The sequence below is a fragment of the Myripristis murdjan genome, chromosome 8 (assembly GCF_902150065.1).
Source record: "Myripristis murdjan chromosome 8, fMyrMur1.1, whole genome shotgun sequence".
Lineage (NCBI taxonomy): Eukaryota > Metazoa > Chordata > Actinopteri > Holocentriformes > Holocentridae > Myripristis > Myripristis murdjan.
Genome location: NC_043987.1, coordinates 15,107,259 through 15,132,722, shown reverse-complemented (window position 1 = coordinate 15,132,722; position 25,464 = coordinate 15,107,259). Strand labels below are relative to the sequence as shown.

Genomic DNA, 25,464 nt, shown 5'->3' with positions numbered 1-25,464 from the left:
TAATCTCTCTTCTGTAAAGTGAATTCTTCTTTTTGTTTTTGGGTCATAATAGCTGCCAAGAATACTAAAGGGCTGTTCAAGCACACCTAGGATATGCCTTTGGTAGGTATATCCAAATTACCTTAATTACCTTACCTTAATTAATTTGGTCTTAAATTCAAAGTTCAGCCCTGTGTTTTAAAATTTGGACGTTTTGTGTTGTGGATAAGTCACACAAAATCAAAAATGACCCCTTTGACCCACTCAGCTCGCTGCAGCCTAATCATGTGTGACTATCTCCCCCTCACACAGCTCAGTACGACACTACGTAGTTAACGGAAGCCGAGATAGGCCAATTCCCGTCGGCGTGTTCGTTTGGTTTGAACGATTTGCGAGGATCCGCTACGAAGCACCAGAGAAGAGCGGCCCCGTGTTGATATTTCAACCTACAAATCAATATTGTACGTAACGTATCACCGCACATTTGCTTTCTTTTAAGTTACACGCTTGACAAACTTGGCAGTGGTCGGGTGGCCTCGTCAGCTAACTAGTTTTCTACTGCGAACTTTAGCCGTTGGAATGCGTTAGCCGCTAGCCGTGTAGCTTTAGCCTAGCCTGTAGCAGCAGCACGGCCACTTCAGCCTGCCGTCCACACGGCTTAGCGGCTAACGCCTGTTAGCAAAACGTGTTGTACAAGTTTGTGGCTTCTCGTAGCTCACAAATGTGTCCCTAACCACAATATTGTGGACGACGACTCGGATGTTGCAGTTCTCTAATGGGATCTGGTCGTTTTCGACTCAATTGCGGCAGGTTTCGGTGTTATTATCACCTTTTTGTGCTTTTGGCTTGGCACATTTTGACCAGTGAGCCGCGGGGTCTGCCCTGTCGACCAGGCCTACGCAAGAAGGGCATGTTTCGTAGAAATGGCTCAACTGTGATTTGCACATGCCTGGTTTCTTTTTTTTAAATCAGTATCTCCATTGTAAACGGGTTCCAATCCAACCAGCGAGCCAAACTAACCTGGATTTGAGAGTGGGGAAAGACTACTAACGTTATCTCGGTGTAATGTGAGGATAGCCATGCTGATGGGCGGCTAGCCAAGAATTGCACAAGGCTGTCCCGTGAACGTTACATATCCAGCTCCTTCCTGATAACTTCTGTCTGAGCCGCCACTTTTGATCGCGATCCCACAGTTACTTCACTAAGTTACACCTCAACAACCGGCTCCACGTTTACTTTACAGTATTATTAAATTTCCAGCGGTAAACAAGTGTCGTACCGGCGTCGTGGCCGGGTGTCGTGGGGGTAGGGGAGGATTAGAGCGGTTAAGCCGGGTCACTGAGAGATTTTGCCTGTTGTGTTATCCAATGTCCTCGTTTTCTGCGCTGCAAGCCGATTTCCAATTATATTTTAGGTGTTGGCATGCAGACACTCCGAGGCAAACTGCTGGTGGGTGTTTTTAGCAGGTATCCAAGTCTTTGTCCAGGTCGACTTGGTGCTAGCCGGCGCGACGCAGCACAGGCCTGCCTTCTGCCCGCACCATGTGCGCCGCTCACCTTCGTATTGTCCACTAAAATTAACCAACATATAGCCATTGTCCTCTTGTTAGTGTTTTTTCCTCTGATCACTTGGTGCATGATCAGATAATGGGTCACCTAGGAATAAGAACTAGTATTCTTTGCTCAAGTTTGTGAATTAGCTCCATGCACACAGCAGGTCGAGGTTCAGCACTTCCTATTTTAGCTGTAACTGTAGACCTGCCACGGACTTGAGTAGGATCTCATGATGCGCTGACTTAAAACACACTACTTTGATTTTAAGTCAAGTTGGCAAAGACAGGAAAGTGATGGGTGAGAAAGTTACCATTAATGGTTTTCTCTTTAAATCTTTTAAACATCTGGTTGTTGCCTTTGAGTTATTGTAGGTGATGAAAGTGTCAACAAACACATTTTACATAGTTGACCTTTACATGCTGTTTTGTTTTTTTTTTTTTAAAACAATTCCTCACTTTGGAGATGATGCAGAAAAAAACATCTGACTTTGCTGATGGTGTTTGTATTCATACTGTCTGATCCAAAGCTCACTTACAGGAAAGTTTTCCTTTACTGATTCTTGTGAGTTGGGCTAACTTGTAAGGAAAGCATGAGAAATTATGTACTTGTCTGTAATCTGTGAATTTATTTGTGTGTGTGTGTGTGTGTGTGTTTCCTCAGGATGGAGTGGCAGCCAGATGAGCAGGGACTTCAGCAGGTCCTCCAACTCCTCAAGGACTCACAGTCACCCAACACAGCCACACAGAGAGCTGTCCAACAAGTATCCTCCTACAGTTTCAATTGTGGATGTGTTCAGTATTACTGAGAAGGGCACATTGTGTCTCTGTGATTTAGCTCACCCCTATCTACAATAGTCTTCTTTTTTAGAGTATCACCCAGTGCAAAATGATATGCATTTTCATGTCCACAATTTAGACTCACGACACCATCAACATATGTGGATGGCACCCCTGTTTAGAGTATTATGTCAGCATACCAATGCCCTCAGGATGTTAAAGTAATTCCATGTAGATTTTTTCCAAGCTAAAACATCATTATGAACTCTTTGGTCACATCCTGCACTTGTCTCACACGATGTTTAGTATAAATTAATGATTAAAACTTAGCTGCTGAGTTTGGATACACAGACTGAAATGGACCTTAACTGCCATGCTAGAAACTTGAACAACTCAACCAATTCCCTGACTTCAACAACTATCTCATATTTGTCCTCACACGACTGAAAACTGAAGGTGAGTCACCACCTATGCACATGTCGTTTCATCTAGATATGACACACCAGGCACACTGGTTCACAGTGATGTTTCCACCCTTATATTTACCAGAGTCTTCAGCAAGTGGGAGAGACACTGAAAAACACTAGTCTCAGAACAAGAAATGCTTAATCCCCAAGGGGAAATTGGGTAATTTTCTTGCCCTGTTTATACCTGATGTTAACATGTCCTGTGTGATTGGACTGAAATTGGGTAGTTTTAAAAAATCCATACAAAGTGAGACATAGTATTTACTGTCAGTGTTAGAGGATGTAAATCACTAGTGCTATTTAAAAAAATCACATTTTGGCAAGATAAAGAGAAATCCTGTTTCAGTGTGTGTCTTGTAGATATATTTTAATGGCAGTCGTCAATATAATCCTGATACATTAGATCTAGGCACAGGTATGGGATACATGTTCCTAACAGATCTAAAGGCCGCCATAATGCTTTAGTGAGTGGAAATTTATGCACGCACTAGTGAAAAAGGCCCAGTTGTGTCAGACTGTGGCTGACTGCTCTCTAGTCTGTCATTGGTGGTGGGTAAATTTGTGTTGTTTTCACAGTAGTTTGATGCAGAATGGGCGAAGCTTACAGATGACATTTAAATTTATTGAAATCATGTCACTCCATCTGACTTCTATACTCAATTATTCCTAATCAGGGTCACAAGGGGACTGGAGCCATTCCCAGCATACATTTTAACTCCCTTCTTAATCTGCTGTTACATAACATAATGTAATTATTACAAGTATTGATATCAGGATGTACCGACTCCAAAAACTGAATTAAAAAGAATAGATTGTGATATATTGGTGTATTGCTTTTTCCACCCAGCCCTATAGAGTTAGATTTCCAAATTACAACATAACCACAAGTAAAATTAAAATGCTTTTGAGGTCTATGCATTTTTATGTAAATCTTAATTTCATTGGTTCATGCATTTGCAGGTTCTTCTTTCCTGGTTCTGATAAATTGCATGTAATGCCATCATTTGTGTTTATTGTCACTAACAAAGCAAAACAGCCTCTTTTAAACTAGAGTGACCAGTTTTAATCATGTATACATTCCTTACACCCACATACCAGTATTGCCTCCCTTGTCATTAGACAGTCATTCACTGTTTGGTCAGCCACATTTCAAAAAGTAGATTGCTGACATTCTTCTCATTTTAACCCTCTTGATTTGCCTTTTTGCTTTTGTTCACTTTTGCTTTACAATGTTTCTGAGGACATACGCACACATTCAACTGCTGATATTTATGTTAATCAGCTGCTTCCTTCTCCTCTCTGATCTGTTTCTGTCTCTCTTCCTTCCTTGCCCTCCCCTCCCTCATGTCCAGATGAGCCGACTCGTTCTCTGAGCGGTCTGATCTTGAAGAACAATGTGAAGGCCCACTACCAGAACTTTCCCCCGACCGTGGCCGACTTTATCAAGCAGGAATGTCTCAACAACATTGGCGACCCCTCGCCCCTCATCCGTGCCACCATTGGTGAGTTTGTAAGTTTTGTGAATGGATGTTACAAAGTCCAGTAGTGTTAATACTCAGGAAGGGATTAGTCGGTGTGGCCCAGTTTCCTTCTACCCACCGCAACGTCTTTTCTATTTCCTGCCCCTCCCTCCCCTTTATCCTCTGGAGATGATGCATAAAAACAGCTGAGTGTCCGTGAAGGTGTTTGTATTCATACTGTCTGATCCAGAGATCCCACCACACACACACACACACAGCACAAACATAGCACTTCCAGCTCAGTGTCGCATTAGTCCTAATATGAATCTATTTGTACTATTTGTACCCTTCCTCCTCCCCCAGGAATCCTGATAACAACCATTGCCTCCAAGGGGGAGCTGCAGACATGGCCCGAGCTGCTGCCCCAGCTCTGCAACCTGCTCAACTCAGAGGACTACAACACCTGCGAGGTCTGAACTGACCCACTCTACCCCCTTTTTTCCCCTTTTCTTCCTCTCCCTCCTCTTGTGTGCTGTAAGAATAGGGCTGTTTGTTATCCCTGAAAATTACATGTGGCTATGAATTTTGACACTGCACTCCAATTTAGTGTTTTCTGATGCAACATGTTTATATGATGCAAAATGTGAAGTGAAGTTGCAAACAATAGCACAAAATTAGGTGGCGCTGAACATTTCGGCTGATACCAGTAATCAGTGGGTAATGGTCATTTGGAGAAATATTTTGTATTAAATTATTTAAAGGATAAGTGCAACATGACTCATTGTTTCTGTTCTTGGTATTGTAATATGGTGATATGGCATAAGTGTTGTCTTTTCGTGGTTTTAAAGTCTGCATTACAGTAAAGGGATGCAGCTTGCTGATCGTATTAGACTGTTTTAGCTGTTTTACCATGTGACTGTACCTGCTTGGTCGTCATCATCCACATTACCAATGATTGTTTCGCAAAAATTTCCTGTAAATATTTTGTGAAAGCGCAAATCCCTATAATATTGATATTGCGATATTCATTCAAAAATATTGTCATATTTGATTTTGTCTGTATCGCCCAGTCCTAGTTAAAACAACTCTTTACCGCTGACCGACTGCACTGGACAGTAGCCATCACCTTTTGAGAACCAGATGTTGTGTGACTAACAGAATGAGAGTCTTGTGCTGGTCAAGCATTCAGTTCAGCTGACTTATAAAAACAATAAAACCGTCTGTTTTTGACACATTTGACAAGCAAGTTGACACTCACATTTCTGATTCTTTTTTATTTTTCTTGGACTTTATGGTGTTTGACTAAAATTTAAATTTGTTCTGAGCTATAATACAAACTAGTGACATAATTGAGTTATTGTTGTTCATGCATACTGCACTGCCACAAGTCACATGACTTTTTGAACACTCAGATCTTTCAGAGTGGTAGGAGCCTTCCCTGTCTTTGCCCTCTCTCTGAACCTCCCTCTCTCTATGACCTGGACATGATGAAACACCCAGCTCATTGACTGACAATGATACATTTTGTTCCCATGTTGTTTTCTGATCCAGTCCCACTCTCTCCTCTGTCTCTGTCTCTATGTTTGCGTGTGATTTGACAGCCTCTCTGTGTGTGTCCATGTCTCAGGGCTCGTTTGGAGCGCTGCAGAAGATCTGTGAGGACTCGTCTGAGCTGCTGGACAGTGATGCTCTCAACAGACCACTCAACATCATGATCCCAAAGTTCCTCCAGTTCTTCAAGCACTGCAGCCCCAAGATCAGGTACAGGGGAAGGGAAAGCGCTTGTTCTCTGCTTATTGTCTTTTCTTAGCCTCTGGATGTGATGCATAATGTCATCTGACTGCCAGTGAAGGTGTTTGTATTCATACTGTCTGATCCAGATACTCTGAATATCATGATCTCACTTAACCCCTCATGCAGGCACTCAGTTCAAGAGTCCATATTAGACTCTTATGGTCTCAAGGACAGTCAAATAATCTCACTTCGAGTTCAATCAATCAATCAATCAAACCTTTATTTAAAGCCTCGAAGATCATTGAGGTTTCCCTCATTTACAATGATGTCGAGGTCGACATACACCGCAAAAAAGTATATACACAATACAACATGAAAAATACACAATCAGATATATTCAGTGTTAAAATATATAAAACAAAACATTAAAAACAATTGCATACAGGAGCGAGGTAGTTTGCAAGTAGTGACCTAAAATGGCCAGGAAGGATGGAAGAGTCAAACAGGAGTGTGTTCTGCAAAATGTTCCAAGAGGTTGGTGCACAGTAACTAAAAGCAGTTTTTCCAAACTCGGAGTGAACTCGTGGAACTTGAAATGAGAAATAGTCAGCTGAACGGGTATGGTAAGTATTTGTAGTCGGATTCAGCATGAGTTCAACCTATGCAGTGTCACATTACATTAGAAGAGAGATGTTTTTTTTATTTATTATGCTTGAAATGTGAGGAACTGCCTTTTTTGTGAATTAGAATCCATCCCACGCCTTAAAATTCATTTAGATGCCTGCATTTATCAGGACTTGTAACTAAAGCCTGAAAATGGATGAAACAACATATTTAATATATGAATATTTGCTTGTGTCACTGTTCAGCTCAATATTAGAGAAGGCTATTTACTTTTTACAAACTTTGAATTAAGTCACTTATTTTTTCATAGTGCATGTTTAATTTTCCATCTAGACATACATTTATAGATTGCTTTCAGCATAAGAGAACACTGCCATACTCTGTCCAGTTTTTGGACAAAAATTTAGATTTCTTTAATTTTGAAACATTTTGTAGCACAAAAATGAGCTTTGCAGACCTCCAGATATTGTGTATGAATTCTTAAACTGAGTGACAGCATCTTTTAACCTCACCCCCTTTTCTTTCACATCTAATCCCCCACACTATTTGACTAATACCTGAATGATACATTGGCTTGGCTGACCACCTCTCTCCCTGCAGGTCCCATGCCATTGCTTGTGTGAACCAGTTCATCATTGGCAGAGCCCAGGCCCTGATGGACAACATTGACACCTTCATAGAGGTGAGTTTGTGAAGCAAACCTGAAGCAAAGCAAGCCACCAGTCATTGTACTGTTGTTTGATTGGCATACGAGAAAAAGTGGAGGTAACTTGAGTTTTTGTCTTATTCCCTCAAATTGCTTTTGCCTGATTCTTTTCTCTCCTCCCAGAGTCTGTTTGCGCTGGCAGCAGATGACGACTCCGAGGTCAGGAAGAACGTGTGCCGGGCTCTTGTCATGTTGCTGGAAGTCCGCATTGACCGCCTCATCCCCCACATGCACAGCATCATCCAGGTAAAGGCAGACACATGCCCCGTCAGCTGTGTTACTGTCACAGGGATACAGTACTGTTGGATATCACATCTGTGTTATGTTGTTTAGGAAAAATAAATTAAATTAAGGTTACTTGGTTGTGTAAGCCTCTCTGAGTTTTTCACCTAAACTCGCCTTCCTTTTTAATCTGGACATGATGATACACCCAGCTCATTGATTCACAATGATGTCTGTAGTTCCTAAAGTCTCTGATCCAGATTTGATAAACCCCTGCTCAGGAGAGTAGCACTTTCAGCATTCAGCGGATTACTCCCGTACATCCTCTTCCTGGTTCTCCCTGCTCCTCTTCCATATCAGAACCCCTGATATTGTCACATCAGCCTGCCCAGTGTTAGCCTCTGACATGTGCCTTTCTTGTCTCTGTCAGTACATGCTGCAGCGGACTCAGGACCCCGATGAGAACGTGGCTCTGGAGGCCTGCGAGTTCTGGTTGACCCTGGCAGAGCAACCCATTTGCAAGGAGGTGCTGTCCGGACATCTGGTGCAGTAAGTAACACATTAACTTATCAACAAAGTAGATATGTTACAGAAAAAAAGACAGCCTGAAAAATCTTTCACCTGATCCTTTTGCAGTCATTTTGGCTTTGTTTAGACTGCAGGTTAATCTGATTTGTCTCTCAGATTTGATCTTTAGTCAGTGTTAAACTATGTGTTTTGGTTGCTGCTGTGGTAACGACATAGGTGTTTGTATGTGTGGTAACTGATAAACTGTTTTTCATAGTGGAAACAAAACAAAAGGCTGCAGAAAGAAAATCAACATGCATCATCTTTGGCCTGTTGCCATCTATTTATCAAGTCGCGCTACCAGATTCCTTTTTGTCACAGCAGACATCAGCGATGAAGATGATTTATATACAAAGCAGTGTTTTGCACTGCGGTTACGGCTGTACCAGCTCTATGTTTTTTCATTTCTGGCACTCGAGATGTGATGCCACTGTCACGTATCAAGTTGCAAGTGAAGTCACAGACTGTTTGGAAAAAATATTAGAGCGTTTCCAGTGTGCCAGTATGCACAATACCAGGACCATGGCTCTGTTGGACCTTAATTAATGTCGTTAGACTTACTTGTGTTTACTCTGTTATTTATCTCAAAATGGCTGTTGTGGAAAAGGTCTATGAAAACTTTTTTGTTGTTTTTTTTTTTTATTTAAATGGAGGTGACTAAATGATAGAAAATATATAGTTTTTGCGCAAAGTGTTCTTTTTAAAGAGTGAATAGGAGCCTGTGTTATTATAGATTTGGTAGACACGAGTTTACCCTAGACAGCATAAACACCCAGCACATTGACACACTTTGTTCCCGAGTAATACAGATCAATACTTCAGTGTGTTAGCATGTAGACAGTGGTTGGTTTGCTGTTTGACCAAGGAATTCTTTTGCTTCTCTCCCCACCATCTAGACTGATTCCTATCCTGGTAAATGGGATGAAGTATTCAGAGATTGACATCATACTACTGAAGGTGAGCTCTCTCTGTGCTTCTTCACTTCTCCCTTCCTGTTTCTCGCTGGCTGGAACATCTTGTACTTTTACTATCTGAACCCAACATTTGTCTCCTTGTCTCCCTCAGAATGACTTGTCTTAATATTTTCACTAGGAAAACATTTCTTGTTGTGTAACTACAAAATACTGATTTATTGAAAGCTCAAACTGTGGGAGTATTTGTGACATGTAGTTTGTGCTCTCTGCCTGAGCTCGGTTGAAACTGTTGCCAAACCCTGCATTCCTGCATGTCACTTTTAACCTGTTGCATCAAATTCACATAACATTTACCATCATTAATCTCTCTTTAATGATGGTGTAATGCCCAAAGAAAGGCATACCATAAAATGTATGTGTGTCTGTCCAGGGTGATGTGGAGGAGGACGAGGCAGTGCCAGACAGCGATCAGGACATCAAGCCCCGGTTCCATAAGTCGCGCACTGTCACCCTCCAACACGAGGGTGGAGAGGGCGAGGAGGGTGAGGACATAGAAGAAGATGACGATGATGATGACGACACTCTGTCTGACTGGAATCTGCGTAAGTGGTGGGAAACGGCTTTTGCTGAGACACACTGTGCTGCATTTGGCAAAAGGACGTCCTGGTGGCTTAGAAGACTAAAGCATGTCCTGTTTTCTTACCAACATGATGGGTCTGAATCAGTCTGGATCTCTCTTTTTCTTGTTATCTTCCATGATTCTGGCCTCTGTTCATGGATTGTACTTAGTGTTATAAAGGAATGAATACCATCATACATTTACCATCGGTTGCTTTTATCTAACTTGTTGAACAGGTTTCTGTTAGTTCCCCTAACTCTTTTTTTATCACACTGTCTCAGGTAAATATGTGAGGATGAAGTCCACAGTTTGTCCACAGAGTTAGTGTTCTCTTGTCAGGGTGGGTGGCAGGAGCGGGGCAGGTCGGGGTTTGGATGAATGATTGTAAAAAGACTTTCATTCTGATTTAGGAAAGTGTTCGGCGGCAGCATTGGATGTCCTGGCCAACGTGTTTCGTGATGAGCTACTGCCCCACCTCCTGCCACTGCTGAAAGGCCTGCTCTTCCACCCTGACTGGGTTATCAAGGAGTCTGGCATCCTGGTCCTGGGAGCTATCGCTGAGGGTAAGACCTTGCAGGACTACAGCTCTCATTTTCTCTTCTTTTATTTTTAACTTGTTTTTTTGCATTCTGGTCTAGATTTGTTGAAACTCCCAGCTCATTACAAGCTGACTGTTGGGGACACTGCCTCACAGTTAGAAAATGACACCAGTCTTCATTGCTCAAAATAAAACTTGTTGTTGAGATCATTGAAATCTTCCACCCTCAGTTTGAGCTGTGCTTCCTCTTGCTCTGTCACTACCAGACTCATCGGCTCAGACTAAAACATCTTGCATTGGTGCTCCTTCTGTGGTGTGAATTTGACTTTTTTTGGTGACTATTAACAGTAATGGTGATAGCAGCAGGGTTTACAGGAACGCCAGGGTAATTATAATAGATCCATGAGAGTCCTCTCAAATTTTGTTAAGTAAGTGAAATGCTAAAAATGTAGAGCGCTGCTTATGCAAACACTTCTCAGTTGGCATCAAAGTTGTGAAATGATGGTTTTTCTGTTTGCTCAGTGGGTATTCCTCTGTAGCAACTGTGCAGTTAAATAGAGCCTCAGCACATCCCAAGCCCCACCTGAGAAATGCGTGTCCCATCCCAAAACATGACTCCAGTGCAGAGATTGGTCCGGTGTACATGTTGTAGCAGGGTGGTGCTGCCCCAACAAGTCACCTAGGATCACTTCTATATATTTCACTGACCTCAAAATACATTTAGAGGATATAGCTTAATTGATGCAAATTTACAGATGTTGTTTCATTAGAGCCTGTGCATGCATGCTCTTACAAACATTTGAGCTGGGTATTGTTTGAAAATGTTAAATTCCACAATCAATTGTGATACCTTGAATTTGATACGTCCTCTGTACCTTTGTCGACTCTTTGCATGAATGAAAACCTTGTAGCCGCTTAAAAAAAAAAAGTTCATCATGGGGCGCCTCGATGGCTCACCAGTTAAGCACGCGTACCATGTGCCAAGGCTGAGTCCTGATCATAGCGTCCTGGGTTAGAATCCGACCGCATGCCCTTTGCTGCATGTCTAACCCTCTCTCCCCCTACCTTTCCTGTCTCTCTGCTGTGACTGTGACTATCAAATAAAGCAGAAACACCAAAACAGATACACATACACAGATGCTTGTTTTTGACATTGCAGTGAAGAGGCCATTAACTAATAGTTAAATCGGCAAACCTCCTCCATGCAAAGCAACAAACTGGGGAACACTGCTGTCAACATACTGAATTTGCATCACAGCTCTTGTCCATAACGACGTGGAACTACCCCCAGTCTGGGTTTCACACCCATATGAACAAATCACTCTGGTGAGGGGGCTGTTCTGATAGATTGAATCTCATGTCAGCCAGTGTGAGAGTTGCATCATTTGAAAAGTAGCAAGAGGAGTGTTGCTCTAAAATCACCTAACTGGCTCTTTCCTTTCCTTTCCCCAGGCTGCATGCAGGGCATGGTGCCCTACCTGCCGGAGCTAATCCCCCACCTCATCCAGTGTCTGTGTGACAAGAAGGCCCTGGTGCGCTCCATTGCCTGCTGGACCCTGAGTCGCTATGCACACTGGGTGGTCTCCCAGCCCCCCGACTCCCACCTCAAGCCTCTTATGACCGAGCTTCTTAAACGCATCCTGGACAGCAACAAGAGGGTGCAGGAAGCTGCCTGCAGGTAGATATATGTAATGGGAGCAGTGACAGCGTACTTTTGTATGCAGGAGCCTTGTCTCTCATGAATTGTGTTTTTCAGGCTCTCTCCCTGCTCTTCCAGTCATGTGGATATGATGAAACACCCAGCTCATTGATTTACAGTGATACACTTTGTTCCCTTATATTTTTTCTGATCCACATCCTGCTGATAATTTTCCTAGGCTGGTAGAATCAGTCATCACATGTTGATATTTTCTCATCTTCTCCTCCTCTTTCTCTCAGTGCGTTTGCCACCCTGGAGGAGGAGGCGTGTACAGAGCTGGTGCCCTACTTGAGCTTCATCCTGGACACGTTGGTTTTTGCCTTTGGGAAGTACCAGCATAAGAATCTGCTCATCCTGTATGATGCCATAGGAACTCTGGCAGACTCAGTGGGGCACCACCTCAACCAGCCTGTGAGTGCCTGCACATATACCACCCCATAGCCATATAGAGGACAGCAACAAATCTGTGCACTAGATTAGATTTCAGTGCATGCAAGTACAGGATGGGACCTGTGCATAGTTGGAGACAAGAATAGAAGTGGCTGTGCTGAAGCATACATTTTTTTCTGTTTATTTAATTCTGTAGAAAAACAACTCGTGTGATACTTGCTTGTCTTCTCACCCCAGGAGTACATTCAGAAGTTGATGCCCCCACTCATTGCCAAGTGGAATGAGCTGAAGGATGAAGACAAGGATCTCTTCCCATTGCTGGAGGTATGGACAGTGGATTTTTCAATGCATCTAAGGTGTATAACATTCACACCTACTCAGTCAGTGTGCCCTGAACATTGTCAAAATTATGTCGTATGTACTACATTTACATGCACCTCAGAGACCAGAATATTGTGATTAACGAGGCAGGAACGAGGCATGGCAGGAAATTGGGTAACGTGTCTACATGTGTTACCTCATTCTGATTCTCAAAATCCTCAGTATATCCTCAGTATGCACTCTCCAACAATGCATCACACTGCCAGCATCTTGTGGGGATGTCCCTGAGGGGGTGCCAGACTTTTTTTTTTTTTTATTAATAATGTTAGTAATGTCATTAATTTATTAAGCATTCTTCAGGGAACTTGTAGAACAGAATTTTTTTTATACTCCTGTGCATTGTACAGTGTGTGTTTTATTGTTTTAAGTTTCCTTATCTTCTTTCTTTTCTTACACATGCACACTCCTAAAAACTCATTCAGATATCTGAGTAAGGGTGTACATGGTACAATAATGGGATTTCTCCAGCAGAAATCTAGCAGTCTCAGCCCGTTTGTCATAAAACCTTACACTGACTGTGGAAATAGGCTTTCTTGTGTACATGACGTTTTAAAAGTCCGGTAAACTGCACACACAATGTGAACAAAATGATTACTAAAATGCATGTAAATACGGTGATGGCATTTACCTTGTCGGGATGAGCTCATTTTGTGGAATGAAATCATCAGAGACCGAATTTATCTTGCTGTCTGTCTAAGTAGACTTCTCTTTGTGTACACATCAACCAGTGCCTGTCGTCAGTCGCCACAGCCCTGCAGAGTGGGTTCCTGCCTTATTGTGAGCCTGTCTACCAGCGCTGTGTCACCCTAGTCCAGAAGACACTAGCTCAGGCTATGGTAAGAACACTCACATTGCTGGATGCCAAGTTGTACACAAGTGACAGTCATTTATGATGTTACATATACCAATATGTTATAATACAATGACTGTGCTTCATACATTTGACGTGTATTTGTTCAAAATGACGTTTATTATCCTCTCTGTGCATGTGCAGATGTACAACCAGCACCCGGACCAGTATGAGGCCCCTGACAAAGATTTTATGATTGTGGCCCTGGACCTACTGAGTGGACTGGCTGAGGGTTTGGGGGGCCATGTGGAGCAGCTGGTGGCTCGATCCAACATCATGACCCTGCTTTTCCAGTGCATGCAGGTACAGTGGACTGAGGGCTTGTGTGTTTGTGTTTCTTTTATGAAGGACTCTTTGAGTCCTATTCCTTCTGTCATCCAATGAAACACACAACTGATTAACTGTTAGTTAGCGTGTTTGTTCCCACATGAGTTAAGAGTCAAAACATATTTAACCGGTTGAAGGGTTTGCTGTGTATCATCCACCAAGGTGTGGCATGACCAGGTGCCTCACAGATGGAGGACAAAAGCTTGAAGGAGAGGACTTGCATAATAAAGATTTAAGAGCTGATCAGTGTCCTCCAGGTGTTTCCTTTCTCAGAATATATTTTTCAAGGTGTCAGACTTGTGTGAAGATATTTACTTTTAAGCCCTGGCATAAGCATTTGTGATTATTACACCAAATTGCTTTTGTATTTGTCTTGCAGGATAGTATGCCTGAGGTGAGGCAAAGTTCCTTTGCTCTGCTGGGTGATCTAACCAAGGCCTGCTTCCCTCATGTTAAGCCCTGTATCGGTGAGTCTGTTTCGGTATCAGTGGATTGAATTTCATCCCTTGTCTATTTTATTATATAAACATCAGGGAACATCCAGCATTGAATCAGTGTCATAGCTATTGTTCCCTATATATTGTCTCATTCAGATCCTATTTCTTTATCGTGGGTGTGTATAAGCAGGAGGTTGTAAAAGGAGCTGTTTATCTGTTAGGGTGTTAAGATGCCACTGTGTGCCTGTATAGTAAGCAGTGTGTTTGTATCTTCTCCCTCCAGCTGAGTTCATGCCCATCCTGGGTCTCAACCTGAACCCAGAGTTCATCTCGGTGTGTAACAATGCCACCTGGGCCATAGGAGAGATCTCCATGCAGATGGGTAAGTGGGTGAGGAGGAAGCTGGTCTCACTCAAGCTAAAAACACATGCACATCACGCTGCTATCTGGAAATGATGAAACACCCAGCTCATTGATACATAGTGATACATTTTGTTCCCATGTCTTTTCTGATCCAGATCTTGCAGACATCAGCTTGTGTGTGACTCTGAAAAATACTAGTAGATCTGCATGTCAGTGAAACTAGGACCTTTTTTCCCTCTTGCCTTTTACTTGTAGCTCTTGATTTTTTTTTTTTTTTACTCTTTGTCTTGGGGGGAAAAAACTTGAACAGTGCAACTACCAACTAAGTGTAGCTTCAGTCCCATTATGTGCATTGTTGTGTGGAGATAGGACTTGGGCCATGCAGTGTTTGATAAATTTCAATCAGCCAAAATAATGATGTAGTTTATAGTGTATAAATCTGATAGACAGAGCATGATGTGTCAATTTGTCTAACCTGACACTTGTGCCATGAAAATGGCAGGTTACTCAAAGCCAGTCCACTAACACTTTTACAGTGTGTGAGCGTTTGTGCATGCCAGGCCAGCCATTGTGTGTGTGATCCAGTCAGCCCAGTGACAGTGTATGTGTGTGTGATATCCCTACAGGCAGAAGTGAGAAGCAGGAGGCAGGGGATTGTCCAGGTGAGCTTAGGGGGCCCAGCCAACCAATCACCACCTTTTAGAAAAAAATGATGTCATATCAGAAGAAAACTGAAGACTTCCCCACTGTCTAGATCCCAAACACCTTAACAGTCAGTCACAGGGGAGAAAATGATTTGTATCATTAATGATTCACACTTCTTCCACTTAATCTGTTTCCCTAATGGCAGTGTTGATTGATGTTTTTTTTTTTTTTACAGGCCACATTAGGGCTGAACGATTTGGGAAAATAATCTAATTGCGATTTTTTTTTTTCCCCCCCCAATATTGTGATTGCGATTTAATATGCGAATTTTTATTTTATCTGTGCTACCGTTGCTACTTCATGGGGTAACACTACGAACTTGTTCCAGCATTTAAAAAAATACCACAAAACCATATATGACAGTTGTCTGGCCAAAATGCCGAGCACCAGTGCGCCTGGCAAGCCAAATACCTCAAGACAGGGATCACTGACCGAAATGTTTGAAAGTGTCACCCCGTGAAGTAGCAACGGTAGGATGGCATGTTCTGCACAACACCTGCCGCTGCGCAACATCTTTTTTGAAACCAAAACAATTCCACACCACCAACGTGCTGTTCGTCTTCGAGACTAAAGTCTCACTTGTGTTAGTTTCTGCTCCGTTGAGCCAGAGGCCATTGCGCAACGGGTTAAAGGGCAAGATGAAAAGTTGGTGCGGCTGAGAGCTCCACTCGCTGTAGCTCGCATCTTGTGACCAACTTATAATCGCGCAAGTTGCGGTTAGGAAATCAAGTTTTATCATATTGCGATATTATCGCAAATGCAATTAATCGTTCAGCCCTAGGCCACATCCACACTTAGCTGGGTAAATTTGAAAATGCCTCTTTTTTTTGTCCATTTTAATCTTCCATCCACTCCAAGCAGGTGTTTTTCCACTCATGAAGACAGAGTATTTCAAAAATGGTCTTCAAAGGGGGCAAATTTGACAATGCTGGGCTTGCATTTTTGTGTGGATACAGAAAATGCAGTTTACTGATAACTATAATGCAACATCGTCATGTGATAGGGCCAATGTGGACGGTGGGCTTTTGGAAAACTGAAACGGTGTGAAAACGCAAGTGCAGTGTAGTGTGGATGGAAGGGCGAAATGATGTGTGGACATGGCCACAGTTGCAGTAATCTTTACAACAAGTTATAGTGGCAACTGTCAGAAAGATTTCCACTGATACTGAACAACACTGGTACTTATATTATCTAGTAATACAGAAAACATCAGGAAAACAAAATGTTATGCATCCTGTTGGAAAGCCACCCACACAGCCTTCACACAAGTCATTAAAAACTTTCATTGCTTACACCCTGTAATGGTGATCATATCAGCCTCCCAAATGCCACTACATATGACTACATATTTTGGTCTTGAAGCTGTTGACTTGAAAATATCCCAGAAAATGATTGCCTTAATTGAGTGGGAACCCTGAAAATGACATGATATGATATGATAATATCACCGATAACAAGTGATCTACAAGTGTGGCTTGTTATGGTGTTGTCATAATTGTAATTTCAGTGCTACATCAGTGCTATGTTGCAAAAGATGAATTCAGTATTTAATTTGCTAAATTTGGTGCCTTCAGAAAATAATTCTGCAAGCTGAAATTTGATTCCACCCTCAGAGGGCAAATCTGTGCAGAGCGATGGAGTAGTTAACAGGAGGGAGACTGAATTCGACAGAGCAGCAGTCTGGCTCTTGGCAGCAGTCAAAATTTGACTCTAGCTGAAAACACGCTGGCAGTGTCAAACTGTCCTTCACATCTAGAACTCTTACTCTGGTTGTCCAAATGGTTTCCCAGAGGGAAATATGGAATTAATTTATATTGTTTAGGTCAAGCATTGTACCTATTTCTGGAAGCTGTCTTTTTTTCCTCAGTTGTAGTCATACTTTAATTTTGAGTTTTGAACTTAGTGTTTGTTTCAGAATCACAATCTGTTATTGTGACACTGTGGGTTGTCACTGTGTACTCAGGCAGGTGACGGCATGCTCTTTCTGCTCGGTGTTTCTAGGTGCAGAAATGCAGCCCTATGTGAGCATGGTTCTGCCCCACCTGGTGGAGATCATCAACAGACCCAACACCCCCAAAACCCTGCTGGAAAACACAGGTACACGCACAGTGTGTGCTTACAGTATCTCCAAAACAATTATTGTTTATTAAAGAAATGTGAATATTCCTAGCAGATGTTGTGGTTGTTGATCTGTGTTGCAGGCAGATAAAATTCAGCCTAAGTTGTATAGTACATTGCCATGGCTAACCCTTGTCTCCTCATGATCTTCAGCCATTACTATTGGCAGACTGGGTTACGTCTGTCCCCAGGAGGTGGCGCCACAGCTGCAGCAGTTCATCAGACCATGGTTAGTCACAGTGTGCATGTGGTCTAAAAATTTCTGTTTGCCTAATCCCATCCAATCAGTTAACATCTGGATATGATGAAACACCCAGCTCATTGATTTACAATGATACACTATGTTCCCATGTTTTTTTTCTGATCCAGATCCCAAAGGCCCTCCCTCTTGCAGTGGAGATGAACATAGATAGTTTTGGCACAAGCTTCCTTAAGTCTTTTTTTTTTTCTAGGGGGTTCCTATATAACAAGACCACATATGTTTTTAAATTGGTTCCACAATTTCAACTACACACAGCACCTCAAAGACTGAAATTTATTATATATAAATACATTCTACATTTTTCAGGCCAAATGGTTGCACTTTAGACCTCTGAGATTTAATTGACTCAGTTTATTAATAAAGTTTATCAGCCCATTGTTCAATGGATGGAGGAAACTTCCACTTGAGCCTCTGTGCTTTTTTGGTCACAGAATAGCTCTGATGGTTCTTAGTCACCTCTCTCCCCAGGTGTACATCATTGAGGAATATCCGAGATAATGAGGAAAAGGATTCAGCGTTCCGGGGAATCTGCATGATGATCGGAGTCAACCCCGGAGGAGTGGTGCAGGTACTGCAACCCACTGTTTTAAATTAAACAAGGACCTTTTTTAATTACAGTCAAAGATATATTTTTCCCCACCATTTCTACCATGATGGTCCTGAACCAGATATTTGAAATCTAAATAAATGGTGTGGATATTGTCAAATTCTGAGTTTTTTGGGGACAAGAAATGTAGAGGGTCCCACTGGAATGTACTGTAAAGTAACAAGTCTCCTCAAATCTCTGCTCAGGACTTCATCTTCTTCTGTGATGCTGTTGCTTCCTGGGTCAACCCCAAGGATGATCTGAGAGACATGTTTTATAAGGTAATTCTATAATACGATCCTACCCTGTCAAACACAGTGATGTGGCTTGCAGCATTTAGCAGGATATGATTTTAAAAAAACACAAAGAAGTAGCCTCATTGGGTTTGGAATTGTATCTAAATGGTGTAACTGAATTCTTAAATTACAAATGTTAAAACAGGCAAGGCTGAAAGCTTGGACAGACATGATCCACCAGCTCAAGTGTAAATTTCTGTTTTTCATGTTGATTCAATAAATGTCACAAGCTGTTTATTTCACAAATGGGTGATGCATCATGATATGATACTAGATATTATTAGTTGATATTGTAATACTGTGACATGGCATAAGAATTGTTTTTTCCTGGATTTAAAGGCTTCTTTACAGTAAAGGGATACAATTTTCTGAATTATAGACTTCTGCATGTCTGTTCATATCAGGCCACAGTCAGGAAGTCCAGATGTTACCAGTCAGCCAGCTACTTTGGCCTCCACACCCTGTGATGATCACTCATCAGACATTCGAAATCAGAACACACAATGTCGATGTTTCAGGGTCTGAGCCGTGTGGTGTGCTATCTGGAAAATATAAAGCAGTTGTAAATTTTTACTTTTAGGACAGTCTAATCAGTAATTCCAGCTTTAATCAGCCAAGTTGATCAGTCAGGAAAGGGGCTGATTATATTTCATTTAGTACTTCATTTAGTACAAGTTATACGGATGGAGATCTAGACTTCTTCCTCAAGTCCTGCGAGTTCACCCATTTGTGTTTTGAAATATCACTGTGCAGACCTCATTCTGTCTCCATGACAGTTTTCTTGTGTGTTTATTCTCCTAAGATCCTTCACGGCTTCAAGGACCAGGTAGGAGAGGAGAACTGGCAGCAGTTCTCTGAGCAGTTCCCTCCTCTGTTGAAGGAGCGCCTATCGGCCTGCTACGGGGTTTAGCCCAACCTCCCCACGGTCCACACAGGACACAGACCTGTTAGGTATGACCAGCACCGATCACTCACAAAATATTATTCCACCCTCTGGAAGTGATGAACCTCCCATCTTATTGATCAACGATGTTATATTTTGTTCCCAGATTTGTTTTCAAATCCAGAGCTCCCTCTCTTAAAATCTCAGACAATTTCCCCTTCACGTCACTTGATCCCTGGTCAATATTAGCAAGTCTGCATTTGCCAGTAGTTAATAGAGTGTGATTTCATTTCCTCCTTTGTTTCCTTTCCCAGGTTAATCTAGGGGAGGGTTACTGGGGAACTCATCCATCTGTGTAATTGCACTGCCCAGATCGTGGGGAGAAAGAAGAGAGGAAGGGACGCGACTGGCCTTGACCCTCCACTCTGTGGATTGGCCCCCTTTCCCCCGCGCCCTGTGTGTCTCTGAGAGGGTGGGTGGGAGGAGGGTGGTGGGTTTGGGAGGGTAAACTGGGGATATTACATATACCTCTTGGATTAAATGCCTCACTAAATCCGACACACTCAAAAAATGACTTTTCGCCAACACCACAGGGATCTTAGGTTAGGTGTAGGCAAAAGGGGCTAGCTTTGGCCTCCCCCTCCTGTGATTGATAATTCTATTGAGATAGATGAAAGCTGGGAGCGGGGTGGCAGATAGGTACATTTAAAGAAATTATCTGAACCAGCATAGGGTGCCACAGTTAACAATGCCGCAGTGCACATAGTAAGTAGAATGGCACACATAAATAGACTTGTTGAAACAAGGCAGCTCTCTGCCCTGACGGAGTGGTCCTGTACACAGGAAAAAAAGTCACATTAGGTCTGTTGTTCCTTCTCGAGTTTTACCACCACAGTACCTGCTCCTTTCTTTCAAGACTCATTACCTTGTAATGCTGAATCTGCAATTTGTCATTTTACTTGCTGAAATAAGGGAATGAGAGAGTTATTGCATGGCATATGATCACCTCCTGTTAAGTGGCGCATGTTTGAGTGAATGTCTGTCCTGTTGCTCATTTATTTACAACTTGATTACCTACGATGGCAGGAGGAGGCTGCCATAATTTGAAGCTGTCAGATGCTTGGGTCTTTTGCCCTCCCATTCAATACAGATTGTGCGATCAGTCCCCATTTGTCCCCATAGATAAAAAATGGAGGTTGTGTGTTAAGATCCACTATAGGTAGATTAATACAGGGTTCAGCTTATATCTGATTGTTAGGAGAATCACTCACCACAACAAGAATTCAAATACTGTAGGTGAGGTGAGAATTCATTTGCTGCTGCTGCTTCGTTGTTTTAGAGTCTTTACGAAATGGACGTAAAGAGAGCGGTAAGGCATCGGTAAGAGCCTAAAGTTATATGAATTGGTTCTTTTCGATATAAATGCACTTTCCTTTTTGTAAGAAATTTAGAATCTCGCTCGTAAGGCGCTCAGTAATAATAATATACCGATCTTGAGGTATAGTGTTTTTCGATTAAGTGATTTTAGGACTGTTAATGGCTTGCTAAAGTAAGCGTAATGATGATATTGTTAAGCAATGGTAAAATGAGTAGGTAAGAGGCCTCTGTATATCGGGTTAGTTTTATAATGTAGCTCCTCCTAAAATGGATTAATAGGATTCAAGGGGAGGGGGGGACGTCTGAATTTCAGTATTTTGGATCCATGCCCCAGTGTACCTGCCAATCCAGTGCTAGGGAATGTCCCATGCTTTCTGTTTGTAGAATGACAGCTTTGTGAGGTGTGGAGATGGCTATTAAAACTTGACTGTTTCAGCTATCAAGGTGTCTTTTTAAGGGACCGTGTTTTCTATGTGCTGGCCCATTAACTACACTGTATGGATACTTCACGTTACCTCTGGTCATTTCCCAATGCATAACAAACTTTTAGATTTTTTAAAAATATTTTCAGTTTCCCTGTATTTTTTTTTTTTTTTTTTACCATCAAACATTCAGGTGATCGACTTACCTTGAATTTCTCTGCTGCTCCGGTTAACATTCATGCCTGGGTTTAGAAGTCATGAAAGATGGAATTTAGTGCATATATCCGCTTCTTGGGAGAATTGTATGTTCTCTTGTGTGGGCATCTCTGCATGGACGGCATTTCTGTGTCCAACAGGGAGGACTGGTGCATTCACATTCTATATGATAACTTGGAACAGTGAAGACAGTCGTCATATCTTGTTATTTTAAAAACGCGGAGAAACCAAATCAGCATTATTTGGCAGCTGACTCCGACGTTCCAGCTGTTGAGTTTCCCAGCAGCATGTGAACATACCAAAAGACATGTAGCCTTTGCATAATACTGCACAACCATAAAGTAACTTGGACGAAAATAAACCTGGGCACGATGTTCACTGTGATAGATTACTTATCTGTAGCAAGTTCCAAGTCTTTGCAAGCTGATTTTCATACTGCAAACATCTAAAGTATAGCAGGCTGTAGAAGATGGCTGGTAGTAAAGTATACATGCATCATAGTAAATGGGCTAAAACAAGCAAAAACACCTAGATGGTCCTTTTTAATGGTCATGAACAACATTGCATGCTTTTCAATGAGTGTTGCTTCGTTTTTTTGAGTATCATCTTACAGATTCCCTTTGTGGGATCTGCCTTTAAAGAGCTTTGTCAACGGCAATGCAGCTCGCTGCTGGACAAATAGAGAACCTTTCCAGCTTACGATCAAAGCAGTGCCTGTTGCTGCCGTTTGCCATATTTACACCCGTTGATACTGTGCAGGATATGCCTGGGAATACACTGATTCTTAATCCTAATAGTTGTCCCCTGACACTGGTTAAGCATATGTGAGGGAGTGGTGTTCTGTATCCAGCTTTATCTTTTTGTCATTGTCCACAGTGGACTGTTATGTTGTCATGAAAGTGTGTTTGGATGTTTACTTGTCTGTGTTTTACTGTAAGGGTGTGTATGCGAGTGCTGCTTAGACTTAATTTTGCACCAGCTCTAGCCCAAGGTAATGTCCTAGGCATAGCCCCGTTATGCTTAGCCCTGTGGCCACTTGGAGTATCAACATTTGCTTGCCAGTTACCATCTCATTTTAACTACCAGACGAGCCATAGGTTGCTCAGAGCTCCTGAGATGTTAGGCTTGGAGTAACGGAAAATACCAAAATCTGCTTTGCCTACTCACATCTCTGAGAAGGCATTGATGTGGCTTTTTTTTTTTTTTTTTTTTAAATCCATTTAATATGGATTTGTAGCACATTCTGACAAGTGTGAAGTTGATGCAACAGTGCTTTGGATCCTTGACCACTTTTGTAAGCTGCATCACCCCAAAAGGTGAATATTAATGGTATAGTTCCTGGGGTTAACTGGTAGCCGAATGTTGACAGATAGCTGGCCACTCTCAGATCGCGAGTCGCACAGATGTGCTTGGAGAACCAGCTGCGGAACCATTCACTGCAAAAATGCTTGACAATGAGTTAAAGGTTTGGATATTAAGTTTAGGCTTCACCACCCCTCGCAATGTAGTGATACAATAAGTTCAGTGCTTAAGTAAATCAATTCTGAAATATTTTCCACAAGTATTTTTTTTTTTTTTACTTTTTTATTTTATTGCTCGTGATGTTTATTTTTGTTTTATTTATTTTTTTAATTTATGTTCCGTTTTTTTGTTTGAGATTTTTTTTATGCTCTGCACAAATGTTTTGAACTTTAAAAGTTTTTTTTCCTGCAATGTTCTTTTTATTTAAAGAGTTTTTGTTTTCATTGTTTTATAGCGGACCATTTGATTTTTGTCAAATTAAATGTAAAGTGGTTGGACTGAGAGGGAGAGACGGAGCTTGGTGCATACATTAGGGAAGAATGTGAAGAACTCATTCATAATTTTGTTTCAATCTGATACCAGTCTGGCAATTGAATTTGATGTAGTACCAGTATTTCTTTTGCTCAACTGTGGTGCAGGTGAGATGTTAACTAATGTATCCCTTTCTATTTTACTTTTGTGAATGGGGAAAATAAAAAGTTTTCTATCAAGCTGGGAATCAGCTAAAATGTTGTGATTTCTTTGAGAAGGAGAATGAAATGGCCATGTAATATTGTGCATACTGTACAATCACCAATATGTCACTGAGGAAACCATTCCCTGTCCTCATGAGCATGCTTTATCTTTGCCCTGGCACATTAAGTGAAGTAAATTTTATGTTGGATATTGTATACTTGGTGGAATATCCAGGTAGTACTTTGCACAATCTGTATTCCACCATATCAACAAGGCTGTGTCCTGAGTGTCAACTTGAGTCACTGTTCCTACACAACAAATTTGAAAAGAATTGATTCTTTAGTTGTCTTGAATGCACAAAGCAGTTTGAGTGACACTTTGGATTCTTAAAGGAGTACTCCACCTTTTGGGCAAAATACCGTTTATCCAGTTTACCCAGACTGAAACAAGAAGTTTCACTCTCTCTCACACCGGCCTGTTACTCTTCAGAGAGTGACAGGCTGGTGATGAGCTCCTAGCATGAGGATCCATCGCAGACATGGACCAAACAGTACATCACCCTGCATCGAAGGCCGAGCTGCTGTTCAGAAAGAGCATGTGCACAGGTGTTGGGTTTGGTCCAGGTGCTCTAGGGGCGTAGCGAAAAGCGAGAGCCACTGCATCATCTGCAGACCTATTTGAGCGGTAGGCGAACTGCAGTGGGGCCGAGGGACCCCAGAGTGATGCTCCAAAGAAATCTTACCACAAAAAAGGTAACAGCGCTCAGTCTCAGTGTGTTCATGAATGTGGTTTAGTGTTTAATGAGTTCCCCAAACAAGCTCCAGTCCAGTTCCACTCAGTGAACTATAACTGATTCTACATTCTGGTGTTTTAGCTGAATCAGCCAGGACAATTAATAATATAACTACTATAATTGTACCTGCACACTAAATGAGAACAATGTGAGGAATGGGGAAGGGTGTGGTGCTTGGAATCAGGGTGATAACTTGATGGATGCCCAGGGTTTCATACTCACAAAAATGATGGGAATCCAGCTGGTCAAAAAGGTGTTTACACAAGCCTCTGATGAATTGATAAGGAAAAGCCCAAAACTCACTCCACTTAGACTAAAACCAGAAAGTCAGAAGTTCTCTTCAAAATCTAATTTATTTTCTTGTAGTCTGTTTATTGCCCGAGTACAAAAGAAAAACAAACAGAGGCTAATCTAAAATAATCCTAAAGAAATTACTTTTGAAAGCTAAGACAAAACAATGTGAGAAAATGTTTTTCATAATGTTTCATATTGCAGGACAACTCAAAAACAGCAGTGTGATCAGAGTCCTTAATGGTTTTTGGTAACACTTTACAATAACAGTACAACAGTTAACGTTAGTTAGTGCCGTAATAGTAAATTAACTGTTAGTTACTGACTATTATGGCATTTACTAATGTTAATATTGACAATAACCCTTAAATATCATAATTCAATACCTTAGCATGAACAGCTTTAGTACATGATTCTTAGACACATTAGTTAATGGTTAGTTAACTCTTACTTAATGTTTATTACCTGTTACTTAATGTTTATTACGGCATTAACTAACGTTAATTGTTGTACTCTTATTGTCAAGTGTTACCTGGTTTCTTGTGATCATCACGAGGGACATCCAGGACAGAGTTAAAATGATAACCAAGTGCTGGCACACACGTCTCTCCAAAATCACATGAACCCCTTCATTAATGTTATGCGTGCTTGTTTCACACAGATATAAAATCTTCAAACAGTAGAGACTTCCTCTTGTACATCAGAATATAATTTTTTTTATTGATTAAAAGACAATAAAACTACTACAGTACTGGCAACACACCAAAGCGTGTGTACTGGGTTGGATTAACTGGGTTTCTATCTGTCCTCCACAGCTGCTTGTATGACAGGCTTCTCTTATGATGGAGTAAATTTCTAGAGCCACCTGAGGGCAGCAGAGCCAGTATGCTTCTCTGTGGTTTGATGGAAGTGATGCACATTTCCAAAGAGCT

At 41.7% G+C, this 25,464-nt stretch overlaps 1 protein-coding gene and 1 non-coding gene across 2 annotated transcripts; both read left to right on the top strand.

Annotated features, from left to right (window-relative positions):
• Positions 1-321: 321 nt before the first annotated feature.
• LOC115363032 (transportin-2) lies at positions 322-22,678 on the top strand. Its single transcript, XM_030057104.1, has 25 exons — positions 322-440; positions 2,193-2,292; positions 2,689-2,764; positions 4,128-4,277; positions 4,599-4,705; positions 5,863-5,996; positions 7,194-7,275; positions 7,423-7,545; positions 7,952-8,070; positions 8,985-9,045; positions 9,433-9,604; positions 10,032-10,184; positions 11,612-11,837; positions 12,098-12,269; positions 12,486-12,572; positions 13,358-13,465; positions 13,624-13,782; positions 14,186-14,273; positions 14,527-14,625; positions 17,313-17,408; positions 17,583-17,658; positions 18,160-18,259; positions 18,484-18,558; positions 19,376-19,524; positions 19,771-22,678. The coding sequence occupies exons 2-24, from the start codon at positions 2,194-2,196 to the stop codon at positions 19,481-19,483; spliced, it is 2,670 nt and encodes an 889-aa protein (XP_029912964.1). The 5' UTR covers positions 322-440; position 2,193; the 3' UTR covers positions 19,484-19,524; positions 19,771-22,678.
• LOC115364518 (small nucleolar RNA SNORD41) lies at positions 1,989-2,056 on the top strand. The gene has a single exon (XR_003928694.1). It is a non-coding gene; the product is annotated as a small nucleolar RNA SNORD41 (small nucleolar RNA).
• Positions 22,679-25,464: the final 2,786 nt, after the last annotated feature.

What these genes read in the sequence shown, in the direction of transcription:
- LOC115363032 (XM_030057104.1), top strand. Translation starts at nt 2,194, where the DNA reads ATGGAGTGGCAGCCAGATGAGCAGGGACTTCAGCAGGTCCTCCAACTC. An exon ending in TTGACATCATACTACTGAAG is followed by an intron (nt 9,046 to 9,432) that starts GTGAGCTCTCTC and finishes GTGTCTGTCCAG; the next exon opens with GGTGATGTGGAGGAGGACGA. An exon ending in GTGCAGGAAGCTGCCTGCAG is followed by an intron (nt 11,838 to 12,097) that starts GTAGATATATGT and finishes TCTTTCTCTCAG; the next exon opens with TGCGTTTGCCACCCTGGAGG.